The following is a 13755-nucleotide window of genomic DNA, read 5'->3' as shown; positions in this document are numbered from 1 at the left end:
ATACTTGGATATTGCTAACAGCATGGAACCTGGAGTAAATTCCTTCAGCTTTTAGTAAATAGAAATTAACTGTTAGCGTGCCTGGTTGGCTCAGTTGGTTAAGTGTCCAACTTCTGCTCAGGTCATGATCTCATGTTCATGAGTTCAAGCCCCGCATCAGCCTCTTTGCTGTCAGCATGGAGCCCACTTCAGATCTTCAGTCTCCCTTTGCCCTTCCTCTGCTTGCTCTTTCTCTCAAAAAATAAACTTAAAAGAAAATTTAAAAAAAATTAACTGTTAATATTCACTAACTCCTGAAAATAGTTAAATTACCTATTTTCTAGAACTTTAACTCTGTGTCTAAAGTCTAGACAACCTAGTGGAGTATATAAAGGTTAATAGCTATATTTACCATTACACTATTTTTGCATGATAAATTCTTTAGTTGTTGACCATATACTTTTTATTATGGCTTTTTAAAATCTTGATTTCTGGGCCTCCTGGGTGGTTCAGTCGGTTAAGCATCTGACTCTTGGTTTCAGCTCAGGTCATGATCTTGCTGTTCAAGAGTTCAAGCCCCATGCTGCGCTGTTAGCACAGAGCCTGCTTGGGATTCTCTTTCCCGCTCTCTGCTCTTCCCTGTCTCTCTTTCTCTCTCTCAAAATAAATAAACTTAAAAAAAATCTTCTAGATTCCTCAAAAATTATATCCATGAATTACTAAATCTGCCATAGCACAATAGAGGTAAATGCACTGGTGTCGTAACACAGCAAAAGAAAGCTACACTGAATCAGGGGATGAGAAATAATCTAAGTGTGCACACATTTGAGACATGCAGAACAGAGGGCACAAAGCCCCAGGGCAGGGCTCCCTGTCCTCAGAACGAACAGACCAAGTACCCAATGGGGCTGGTAATACACTCTGCCATGTTTCATATGGCCAGATCACAATCTGTCTGAGACTCCTGGAAGAAGCCCACATCGCAAAAGCCAGAGTGCTATACAGGACAGCCCTGACACACTGACTAAAAAAATTACTTGCTTCCACTGTAAGACAGAGGCTGTTTTACCATAAAATAGACTAATTTATGAGGAGAAGAAATTGCAGGCTGGTGTTATTAAGGGACCCAAAGTAAAAAAAAAAATAAGAAAGCTATTGCTGCTCAATTTTATGGATATTATGTTTTATTTTTTTAAGTAGGCTTCATGCCCAGTGCCAAGCCCAATGCAGAGCTTGAACTCATGATCCTGGCTCAAGACTCGAGCTGAGATCTAGAGTTGGACACTTAATCAACTGAGCCATCCAGGCGCCCCTGGGTATCATTTTAGATTTAGTATGAACACCATTTTAACAATCATCCAACGATATTTCATTGCTACTGAATGCAGTAATCATGACATGGGAAATAGCAATGGGACTCCATACCTAAATTCAAGTACAAAATATCAATAAGAATTTAGCCAGATATAGTCTATATTAAGAACTTAATACTTGTTTAGATACTAGTACTAAGATCCAATGTAAATTGGGAGAGGGGAGCAATGAATGTTTTCAAGACCAAGTGCTCATAGGACTGAACTAAGACCTATACCTTTTTGGGGGGAGGAGGTGGTTTCTGTTGGAATGCCAATTTTACAGCTTCTGCTGCTGATTCAGGTTCTTTAATTATGCTCTTCTTTGAGTCTGCTTCAGATAGCACAACAAAAAAATGATGACATTTTTCACACTTCACAAAACGGGTGGATGCTGTAAAAGGAAAGAAAGGTCAGCAGAGAAAAATAAATAATTCAAGTAGCATTTAACCTTAAAGACTCACTATAAATAAAAGCTATGTACTTGACAAAAAGTAGGTTTGCAGTTCACTCCACTAGCCACAACAACCTAATTAGTTTACATCTAAGATAGATGGTATGGACAAATGAGTTCAGTAAACCACATTTTGTTCATTTCCACTAGGTTCTTTCATTTTGTGATATACTTCATTCAGAGTATATCTGAAAAGACTGGTTGACTTTCTTCAACTTCCCATTCATTAAATTTGATTTTAAAAACAACCACTATAAAAATATTAATCACTTCTTTTATTGAAATACTTGAATGAAAAAACTGTGGAAAAAAAAGCCCAGGTAAATTATTCTATTTTTCTAACATTTTCTTAGGAAAAATTTCAAATATACAAGAGGTTAAAAGAGAGAAATCAGGGTGCTTGGGTGGCTCAGTAAGCTAAGTGTCTGACTTCGGCTCAAGTCATGGTCAATTTCATGATCAAGCCCCATGTCAGGCTCTGTGCTGACAGCTCAGAGCCTGAAGCCTGCTTTGGATTCTGTCTCCCTCTCTCTCTTTGCCCACCCCCTTGTGCGCTCTCTCATAAATAAAAATTAAAAAAAAAATAAATAAAAGAAATCAATTTCAATCCCACAGAAAAAGGGGGAAAAAGTATATTCTTTAGGTTTTTTTTTTTGTTTTTTTTTTTTTTTTAGCAGAGAGAGAGAGAGCGTGAGCAGGGGAGGGTCAGAGAGAGAGGGAGTCACAGACTGAAACAGGCTCCAGGCTCTGAGCTGGCAGTCAGCACAGAGCCCGACGCGGGGCCCGAACCCACGAACCGCGAGATCATGACCTAAGCGAAAGTCGGACGCCCAACCGACTAAGCCACCCAGGCGCCCCTCCTTAGGTTTTTTTAAACCTATGAGCATTTTTAAAACTGTGATTTGGTAAATATATAAAATTATTTTATGCCTTCCTTATTTTCATCTTTAAGGACTCCACTAATTCCTATTTCTTTGACTTAAAAACTACTAAGAAACTAACAAAATAACATTCTCACTCATATTGACTTATAATCATACAACTTTTGAAAACACCACAAGAACAATTAAAAGTGAGGCTAAAAGAGTTGTCTCAATTCCAATGCATCAGCTATAGAATAACCTGTGTTAAACCAAAGTGGATTTCTTTTTTTTTCTCTCTCCTTTTAAAACATAGCTATAGGATATAGGTATATGGACATATACTCTTTTTTTTTTTTTTTTTTTTTATGGACATATACTCTTAATCATCTCTAACTCTACCCCTACTAATGGTAACCAGGTACACTGGAAAGCAGCACAGAAGAGACTCTCACCCAGATTACCAACAGATACTGAACAAAAGCTACACAGGAATTAGTTTTATGTTGGTAGGTCTGGGTAATAACATTTTTGTGTTAACCTTTGTTAATCTAACTAGAAAAACTACAAAGAAGAATATTTAAAACTATGAGAATCTCTCTTATGGGAATATTATAACTACCTATTCATAGATTACAAGAAAAACTGTACTGGTAAGCACACATAAATCTTCACAAAATACTCTAAATCTTAAAAAATAGACAATTCCACACTTCAAAAATAAATCTATTCATTCAATCAATGTAATGCTTATGTGTCTATTCTTAAACACAAGGCCAATCAAAAAAAATACATCTGGATAAACTCTAGCAGCAAATTTTAAACTAGTAAAGAGATCATCCATGTTTTCTATGTATTAATCACCTATAAATGCTTACCTAAAGAAAAAGACCAAACTATTCCAAGTACCTTTGATTTACACAAGCCCCAATACATTATCACCATTCCCCACCAATGGGAAAGATAGTCAATGCCTTTATTTTAAAATGAAGCTTCATCTTACAATTGTTACTAATGGTAAACAGGGCAAGGATTAAAGGGCAGAGAATCCTCTGATCTAGGTCACGCTGTGTGACAGGAAAATCTGGCCTGAGAACATAAGAACAAAATATTTCTCTAAAGAAATTAGGTCAAAGGGAAAGAGACTAAACACCAACAAATCGCATTCTTCTTTGCTTACTATAGAAGAGTTATTTACATTCTACTTGAATATCACAGTATCAATTTGACAGTGGAACATATTCAATGTATATCCAAGTTCAATTTTACTTATTAAAATGCTATTTCAGGAAAAAAAATACAAGCACTGTAATGCTTATTTTTTACTCATACAGAAAAGTGGCAAAATCTAATTTTGTTTTCTAACTATCGGGGGATAAATAAGCTACTTTCCTTTAAATGATTACTACAAGTATACTATATTCTTTTATATACAGAATACTAATCCCAGTAAACATGCCTATACAACATGCCGATAGACTACCTCAGTAAAAACTCTCTTATATTTGTTTAAATGAAAGTTCTTTGTGATTTCAAACAAGTTTCAGGGCCCAACATTAAATCTCCAAACCAAACAGAAAAGTTTAATTCCTACTGTATTAAGACATGTAAGTAGTAAGCCTTCAAAAAGTATTATATACATAAAAATAAAAACAACTAAAGGTTCTACCATAAATAAAAGTGGGGAGACTATTCATGTTTGACAAGTTATTAAACAGGGAAAAGAAAATCGAAGAACAGTATACATTAGTCCTTGTAATAAAAAATTTCTTAAGATATTATTCTTATTTCAATTTCTGATGAGTTTCTACGCATTCATAATGCTATCTATAAAAATGGTATTTTATTTCCACAAAGTCAAACAAGAATGATGCCACAGTAAAAGAATATAAAAATCACTATAAATATACTTGTGAGGTGGAATATATACAGAAAGGTCCATAAACTAATAGTTCTTACACTTTGGGAAAAAATGACAATAAAAGTTATATGAAATTCAAATTTCAGTGTCTTTATACAAAGTTTTATAGCAACACAGTGATCCTCATTCGTTTACATGGTCTCTGATTGCTGTCTCACCATAACAGTACAGGAGAAGAGCTGCAACACTGACTACAGGGCCCACAAAGCCTAAAATATTTACTATTTGGCCTTTCATAATAAAAGGCCTCCTGCTTTTATATTTAAAAATATAAAAGCTATTCGGTATTTAAAAGAAAAGACTCCTGCTATTCGGTATTTAAAAGAAAAGAACTACCCATAGAATGAAAGAATATATTTGCAAATCACACATGTGGACAAAGGTCTAGTATTCAGAATATATAAAGAACTCTTTATAGCTCAACAACAAAAAAGAAAACCCAATTTAAAAATGGACAAAGGATTTAAATAGTCTTTTCTACAAGAAGATACATAAATGGCCAATCAGCCCATGAAAAAAATGCTTAATGTCTTTAGTTATCAGAGAAATGTAAATCGACACCAAAATGAGATGCCCTTCACATCTCTATGGTGGTTACAATAAAAAGGCAGAGAAGTGTTAAAGAACATGTTGAGAAATTAGAACACTTATACATTGCTAGTCAGGTTGTCAAACGGACAGCCTCTGTGGTAAAGTTTGGTAGTTTCTTAAAAAACTAAACACAGAGTTACCATTTCACTCAGCAATTCTATTTCTAAGCATATACCCAAGAAAAGTAAAAACATGTACACACAAAAACTGGTACACAAATGTTCACAGTAGCATTATTTATAGTAATCAACAAGCATAAACAACTCAAATGTCCTTCAATGATGAGTGGATAAACAAGGAATACTATCTATCAGCCATAAAAGCAATGAAAAACTGGTAATAGAACACAGATAAACCTTGAAAACATCAGAAAGATGAAGATGAAAGAAGACATAAAATGTCACATACTGTATAATTCTATTTATATGAAATACCTGGGATAGACAAATCCATAAAGACAGCAAATGGGTTTATGGTTGCAAGGGAGGGGAGAGAAAGGAGTAGAAAGTGACTACTTAAGGGGGACGTTGCTTCTCTTTGGGGTGACAAAAATGTTCTGGATTTAGATAGCGGTGATGGCTATAACACTTGATGAATATACCAAAACCCCTGAAATGTACACCTTAAAACGAAAGGACTAGACCTGTATGTATTAGCATACACCTCTCTCAAAAAATTGCTGAGGTGAAAAAAAAAATTGTAAATACATGAACAATTTGATACCTTTTATGCTTTTTAAAAGTTATATGTTCGGTGAAAATATATTACAGAAATATATCTTATAACTTTTACCTACAAAGTTCTACCTTTTTTATAAAGGAGAATATACACACACATTCCTCAGGTAATTAAAAATAATTAAAAATGACCAAAAAAGTGGACAATTATCTAAACAGGCCATTCACCAAAGAACTACAAGTGATCAAAAAGCACATAAAAAGATGTTTATGAACGAATAACTAAATAAATGCAGTTTCAAACAAAATGTATAGCCCAAGATTCAACAAAACTCTCCAATTTTCAGCGAGTAGACACAGAAGATCCTCAGCATCCAAAAGAGATGCATCCTGAAGAGACATGTACTATGGGTGAGCAAAACCGAGAGAGGAGGGCATCATCTCAGTGTGAGGGGCCTATCACTCCTATGCAGTAAAGCTCCAGAGGACAAGACAGTGTTATGTTCATCTCTGTTTATTTTCTGAGCCTGGTAGTATCAGTCTCAACAGATATTTGCTTACTAAATTATTTATAAGCATCTGCTCTTCTTTTACTCTTTTCTTCCCTATTCTCTATTCCCACATCCCTCTCCCCAGTTAGAATTCCCAAAAGGAAACCACCTCAACTCTACTTGATTAAACAACATTAGAAATATTGTTTTCCACACTTGGTCTCATTGTTAAACATACATATTCTAGGATACCACCCAACATCTACAGAATCTTATCTCCAGGGAAGGAGAGAATCTGTATGTTTAAAAACCACCCGGGGTGCCTGGGTGGTTCAGTGCCCAGCTGGCTCAGTTAAGCTAAGCATCCGACGGGGTGCCTGGGTGGCACAGTTGGTTAAGCATCCAACTTCAGCTCAGATCATGATCTCATTTTGTGGGTTTGAGCCCCGTGTCAGGCTTTGTGCTGACAGCTCTGAGCCTGGGGCCTGCTTCAGATTCTGTGTGTCATTCTCTCTCTGACCCACCCCTACTTGTGTTCTGTCTCTGTCTCTGAAAAATAAGTAAATGAAAAAGAAGTTATCCTACCTTAAAAAAAGAAAAAAAGAAAAAAAAGCTAAACATCAGACTCTTCATTTCGACTCCAATCATGATCTCAGGTTTGTGAGATTAAACCCCACATTGGATCCTGAAAGCGAAGAGCTTGCTTGGGATTCTCTCTCTCTCTCTCAAAAAAAAAAAAAACAAAAAACAAAAAAAACAAAAAAAACCCCACAACCAACCACCCTCAATGATTAACACAACCCGGCAAGTTTTAGTATATGTGCTGCCGAAGCGAGCACTCAACCTGGCAAGTTTTGAAAACCCTATGTAAAAGAAATAAATTTCATCTCAACAGGGGCTAGTTTATTCCTAGAGAATTCCAGCTGGTAAAAATGTATGGAATAGGAACTTCTGAATAGTAAATCTTCACTTCTCTGTGACCATGGATGAGTTACTTCAACTTGTTATAAATCTTAGCTTCACTTATGAAAATAAGGCTATGCTCTCTCCTCACAAAAATAAGATTATGAGAACGAAATTATATATACTGGCATTTATTAAATATTAGTTTCTTTCCTTTTCTACTCTGAGGAATTATTCTCCAAGTCTACAAAGATTGAAATCTTTCTCTGGAAAAAGAAAAATCTTGATTAAAACGTATGTTAATAGGACACTGCTATTATGAATTGAGCAATTCTCAGGCCTTTTAGAGTTTTATTACTTCACACCAGATTTGTTAACAGCAAATGTTATTTAGAAGTTTTATCATCTAGTTCTACCACTTTCATTTTAATTTTTTTTAATGTTTTATTTATTTCTGAGAAAGAGAGAGAGACCGCGTGAGCAGGGGAGGGTCAGAGAGAGAGGGAGACACAGACTCTGAAATAGGCTCCAGGCTCTGAGCTAGCTGTCAGCACACAGCCTGACATGGGGTTTGAACCCACAAACCGTAAGATCACAACTTGAGCCGAAGTCGGATGCTTAACCAACTGAGCCACCCAGGTGCCCCAACAACTTTCATTTTATATCACAACCAAATTAGTATTCATTTAGACTGATTCTTCTCTTTGATTTCTCTCTATTTTTTTTAATGTTTTATTTATTTTTGAGAGAGAGATAGAGATAGCATGAGCAGGGGAGGGTCTGAGAGAGAGGGAGACACAGACTCTGAAATAGGCTCCAGGCTCTGAGCTAGGTGTCAGCACAGAGCCCGATACTGGGCTCAAACCCACGAACCGTGAGATCATGACCTGAGCTGAAGTCGGCCGCTTAACCGACTGAGCCACCCAGGCGCCCCCTCTTTGATCTCTTATGAGGTAAAACCATAGAAACATTCCATCTATTGAATGGAAGGACTTTAAAAGTCTTTCCAAAAATTGTAAAAACATGCTACATACAGTACTTTTTCATACAGTGGCCAATTAATATTAATGATAAAGGTGAAACTGTAACTGAGATCTCAGTATTTGGGTTAGAATATAGAGAATCCTCTCCAGCTAATCATCAGAAATTGAAACTTCTGCCAAACCGCACCAATGACCTTTTCACAGTTTGACTATATAGGAAGGCTGACATGATAGTGTAATGTAATTTACTCTTGAATTACCATTAACTCTAATCATGTAGGAAATGAGTTATTTGATTCATGAAACAAAAGATCTGTAGCAGCATCTTTGTATTTATTTCAGAGAGAGTTACTGACACTAACAGCAAAAGTGGGACTGTTGAGTTCTTCCTTCTCAGTGTCTAAATCATTAATAATTATCACACACTTTATAGAATTGAGGGCTTAGTTCTTCTGGTTACTCAGCGAGGGAAAAACACCTTAAAATGTGAATGACTGACCTCTCCAGCTCTATGAAATGCTCACAAGTATTTGAAGAATAGAGTAAAAACAGAGTAAATATGCCTTGGATCTCCTATACCTTAACTGTCACATAGATGAACACTAACAAAATCATAATTTGAAATAAACATACATATGTAAAATAAAGAAGCAAATAGTTTTCTTACTGGTAATTGCAAAGTATTACCAGTTCTGGGGAGTTTTAGTATCTGGTGAACATAACAGAGAATCATGTTAAGTTCAGGAAGAAAATAACTCTGGTTTACATAATTTATATGTTTCTAAGCAGTTTATGATTCATAGAAAAGGTAGAGAAGAAGAACAGAGGAAGTAATACTTACACACAAAGGTCTCTACATGAGTGCACAAGTCACCACATTTAGGACACCGCAGCTGGTTTCCACCTTTCCCTGAACTCCCAGAGCCTGATTTTTTACTGCTTCCCTCACTTGCTGATTTCTAATGTTTGTACAGGGGGAAAAAAGAGTGTCAGTTCAGCCAACCATTTTATATGTAACTTAAATATAAGCAAGTTAGCTTGTAATTAATCTTATAATTTTTATAATTTTTAGAGAATTATTAGTATTATTTATATCTCTACTATTACTGGTATCAAAAGATCCATTTACCACAAAAATAAAATAAGTTCTAGTAAACACATATATTTATCTGTAGTCCTTCTTCACATGGTATGAGACAGCAGGTATAACAAATAGCTTTCTTTCCATGACTCGATGTTTACTGAGTGTTAACACTAGGAAAAAAAGTTACTACAGGTAAGGTACATTTCAGTGAAACTGAATCAGGAGCTACTATCATGACAAGCAGTGACTCATAGCTTTCTTCAATCTAACTTTTCTTATGTCCAAAATGGGGATAATTTTACCTATTTTAGAAGTCATTGTTAGAATTAAGTGTGGATATGAAAGTACCTAGCATTTTGTCTTACGTATAACATTATCTCAAGTGTTAGTGAAATTCACATAATGAAAAAAATTGGTAATAATTCACTGAGCATCTATTTGCTAGCTATATAGTAGCCCAACATTAAGTTGTAGAGATAACCAAAATGTTTAGGTACAGAATTAAGTGAGATTTACACTATCATGAATTGTTAAGATTTGTGTGAAATGACAACTATTCCTAATTTAATCCTACAGACTGCACAGATTTAATAAACCTTCTTTATTACTTTGAAGTGTTAGAAATTTTAGTTAATGCTAACTGTAATACTTATACAATTATTTTACGGTTGAAACTAAAACACAAAATAAAATTACATAAAATTCTTCAGCTGATTTTATACATTTCACATTTCCTACAGATAACATATAAACCAACGGAATAGAGAAAACTATTATTACATTTAATTGTTTGAAGGAAGGAACTCAAATATATATATTTATATATACACATTCCAATAAAGATAAGATACCTTATTTCCATCTCCAGAGCCATCTTTACTTATCCCATCTTTTGATGCAAAGTATGCTGGTGTTTCTGTAAAAGTTCTAAAGGGAGCTCTTCGTAGAATCTGAGTTTCAAAGGTCCCAAGCCTTCCTACAACAGGTATATGAATGCGACCACAAGATATACCTAGAAATATAATGAAATTTATTAGTCTACACATCAAACATTAACATGGCTTCAGTAAATCCCCTGAAAACAAAAATTCCTAAGTATAAAAGAGGTTGGGAAAAACTATAGTTTTTCACAGTGGTAGTAACAAAACGGTAAACAGTGACACCACCAGAGGCAAAGCTCCCTTAAAAATAGGTCAGGCCTGGGCTTCCAACAGATTCCAGGTAAGGATGTTTCTTTCTGGGCCTGTCCTTTCGAAGTGAGTAAAGACTACTGAGGTTACTGCAAAGAGTGGCTCTTTGAAAGTGTGAGAGATGAGCAGTTCAACATCTGCCTCGCTTGTAGGGGAAAAAGGCCATTTACACCCTATATTCTTATTCTTCATTATTTCTATCAATGAGAAGAAGCAATTGACATAAAAACATGTGTTTTAATGAACCATTTCAATCCTATAAAAAACCTATTTTTATTTATTTATTTAAAAATGTTTTATTTATTTCTGAGAGAGAGAGAGAGACAGCATGAGCAGGGGAGGGTCAGAGAGAGAGAGAGACAGAATCTGAAGGAGGCTCCAGGCTCTGAGCTAGCTGTCAGCACCGAACCCGATGCGGGCCTCGAACCCACAAACTGTGAGATCATGACTTGAGCCGAAGTCAGATGCTCAACCAACTGAGCCACCCAGGTGCCCTGCCTATAAAAAAATTTAGTAAACACTGTAACCACTATCTTGCTTTCAAACATTTTAACCTTTTGCCATATTTTTTAAAAATTTTTAATGTTTATTTATTTATTTTGAGGGAGAAAGTGCGTGAACAGGGGAGGGGCAGAGAGAAAGAATCCCAAGCAGGCTCCACACTGTCAGCACAAAGCTGGATATGGGGATGGGTTCAAACTCACAAAGTGTGAGATTATGACCTGAACTGAAATCAAGTTGGATGCTCAACTGAATGAGCCATGCAGGCGCCCCTTACCATATTTGAAGTTAAAATTATTAAAAAGGGTATAGGTTAATCCCTGACTTATGTGGCAAACTTTTTCTGTAAAGACCAGTATGGTAAATATTTTCAGCTTTCTGGGTCATCTAGTCTCAGTTCCAACTACTCAGTCTGTAACATGAAAACAAACAATATGTAAACAAATGGGTGTGGCCAGACTTGGTCCATCAAAGGATCACTGTTGGCTGAACCCTGGTTTTACTCATATAAATACAAAATAAACCCCTAAATAAACTATAGTCAATGGCAAAAGAGCCATAATGTAAGTCAGCATTTCCCAAGTTGGTCTTTAAAAGAGTGTTCTCTACAAGAAAATCATATGGTCTTAGATCAAACAAAACTCCACAGATTTCAGTACTGAATACTATAGGGCTTCTCAGAACCCTGCATAAGTTAACATACATTAGTGAATCATACTGAATCACCTAAGAAGGAAGTTTCCCAGCAGTTTATCACAGCCATTAGGAGGTGATAACAAAAAGGGGGAAGGGGATAAAGTTAATACTTAAATAAATTTGAGAAACTGATTTTATCTCCCTCATTCTGTTCCTTGCAAAATTCTCACCTCAGGCTTTAAATTATTATTTCTCTACCTGTTAGGGCTTTTAAGAGATCATGCACATATATATGTATTGTATCCGAACACAAAAATTGGTTTAAAATTACATCTTTCCAACAATTCAAAAGCAATTGTTTATATAACTGATTTCATTAACCCCAGTTTTCTAAAACATTTGTGTACACAGAACTAGTTTCTAACTAAAATTAAGCCATCAAACTTAACAGAATGATATAAATTTTCTCATCTCTACACAAATTCACAAACACTAAAAAAGGAATAAGATTTATAACACTCTAGTCCCTAATCCATAGTCTGTAAAATGTTGTTTAGTGCTAATCATGCTAATTAATGTTTAATTTTAATGGATATTAATGTTAAAATACATTTGATGTTTTTCTTCTAAGTGATGTTTTCATTTAAAAAATTTTTTTAATGTTTTATTTATTTTTGAGAGAGAGAGGCAGAGGTGGGGCTCGAACTCACAAACCGCAAGATCATGACCTGACCCAAAGTCAGATGCTTAACCAACTGAGCCACCCAAGCGCTCCCTAAGTGATGTTTTCAAAAGACATTTCAAACTTTCTTTTTTTTTTAATTTTTTTTTCTTACTTCTGAGAGAGAGAGAGAGAGAGAGAGAGCCTGAGCAAGGGAGGGTCAGAGAGAGAGGGAGACACAGAATCTGAAACAGGCTCCAGCCTCTGAGTTAGCTGTCAGCAAAGAGCCCGACTCGGGGCTCGAAACCACAAATTGTGAGATCATGACCTGAGCCGAAGTCGGATGCTTAAGCGACTGAGCCACCCCGGCGCCCCTCATTTCAAACTTTATCTAAAGCGTAACACCGCCATTTTTCTGCAGTAAATGTTAGCCATTACTCTCATTAGAGTGAGATTTAAAGTAGTTCATGAATTTTAAGTCAAACATTAATGATTTTCAAAGGACATAATATGGTTAAGCATAATATGGTTCCATATGTCAATCTAAAAAGCAAATCTAGAAAAGTAACCATGGAAAGGGATAGATGAAGAATACAGAAACTTGGGGCACCTGGGTGGCCTCAGTCAGTTAAGTGTCCAACTCTTTGGTCATGATCCCACAGTTTGTGAGATTCTCTGTCTCCCCCTCTCTCTGCCCATCTCCCACTCATACTGTTTCTGTCTCTCGCAAAATAAATAAAGAATACAGAAACTTAATGGGTGTTAAAGCTGGGTGATGAGTATTTGGGTGTCCCTTGTTCTATTTTGTGTGTCTGAAAACATCCATAAATATGAATGGTAGCACAATAAAACAATTATAATCTATGTAACAAGTATAATTGTTTAATTGAACCATTACAGTATATTCACAAAGAAAACTACAATTACAGCAAGCTTTATGTCAGACTATTTGTACTTGGATGTTTAGAATAAAACTTAACCCGGGGCACCTGGGTGGCTCAGTCGGTTGAGCGCCAGACTTTGGCTCGGGTCATGATCTCACAGTTCGTGGGTTCAAGCCCTGCATCGGGCTCTGTGCTGACAGCTCAGAGCCTGGAGCCTGTTTCGGATTCTGTGTCTCCCTCTCTCTCTGCCCCTCCCCCACTCATGCTGTGTTTCTCTCTGTCTCAATAACAATAAACGTTAAAAAAAATTTTTTTAAAAGAATAAAACTTAACCCTAAAGTATCACATACAGTGTATTAATTCCCATTTACAATAAACTACAGCTTTAAAAATTATGTTTAACAATTTATCATATCTAATAGTATTAGAAAATAAGCTGAAAATAAATTATCTTCAGGACTTTAAGAGAAACAAAAATTATAAACAGGATCCTTTCAAAGTCTACTTATTCTGAATAGAAAGAAAAATAAGTCCTTCACTTAAATAACTTACCAAGTAACATATGAAACCAATACAATCATACAATTA

General features: G+C 35.6%; 1 protein-coding gene across 1 annotated transcript in view; it reads right to left on the bottom strand.

The window, feature by feature from the left end:
* Positions 1-13755, bottom strand: part of CLPX (caseinolytic mitochondrial matrix peptidase chaperone subunit X) — a 40850-nt gene that overhangs the window by 19166 nt on the left and 7929 nt on the right. Inside the window, exons 2-4 of the mRNA XM_077747078.1 lie at positions 10147-10307; positions 9053-9170; positions 1571-1725 (exon numbers count right to left, since the gene is read on the bottom strand). Of these exons, the coding sequence (XP_077603204.1) occupies positions 1571-1725; positions 9053-9170; positions 10147-10307 (434 nt within the window). The remainder of the gene's footprint in view (positions 1-1570; positions 1726-9052; positions 9171-10146; positions 10308-13755) is intronic.

Source organism: Crocuta crocuta, unplaced genomic scaffold (genome assembly GCF_008692635.1).
Source record: "Crocuta crocuta isolate KB4526 unplaced genomic scaffold, BGI_CrCroc_1.0 scaffold130, whole genome shotgun sequence".
In the NCBI taxonomy this organism is placed as follows: Eukaryota; Metazoa; Chordata; class Mammalia; order Carnivora; family Hyaenidae; genus Crocuta; species Crocuta crocuta.
The sequence above is the reverse complement of the archived record's forward strand: the minus strand, read 5'-3'. Positions and strand labels throughout refer to the sequence as shown.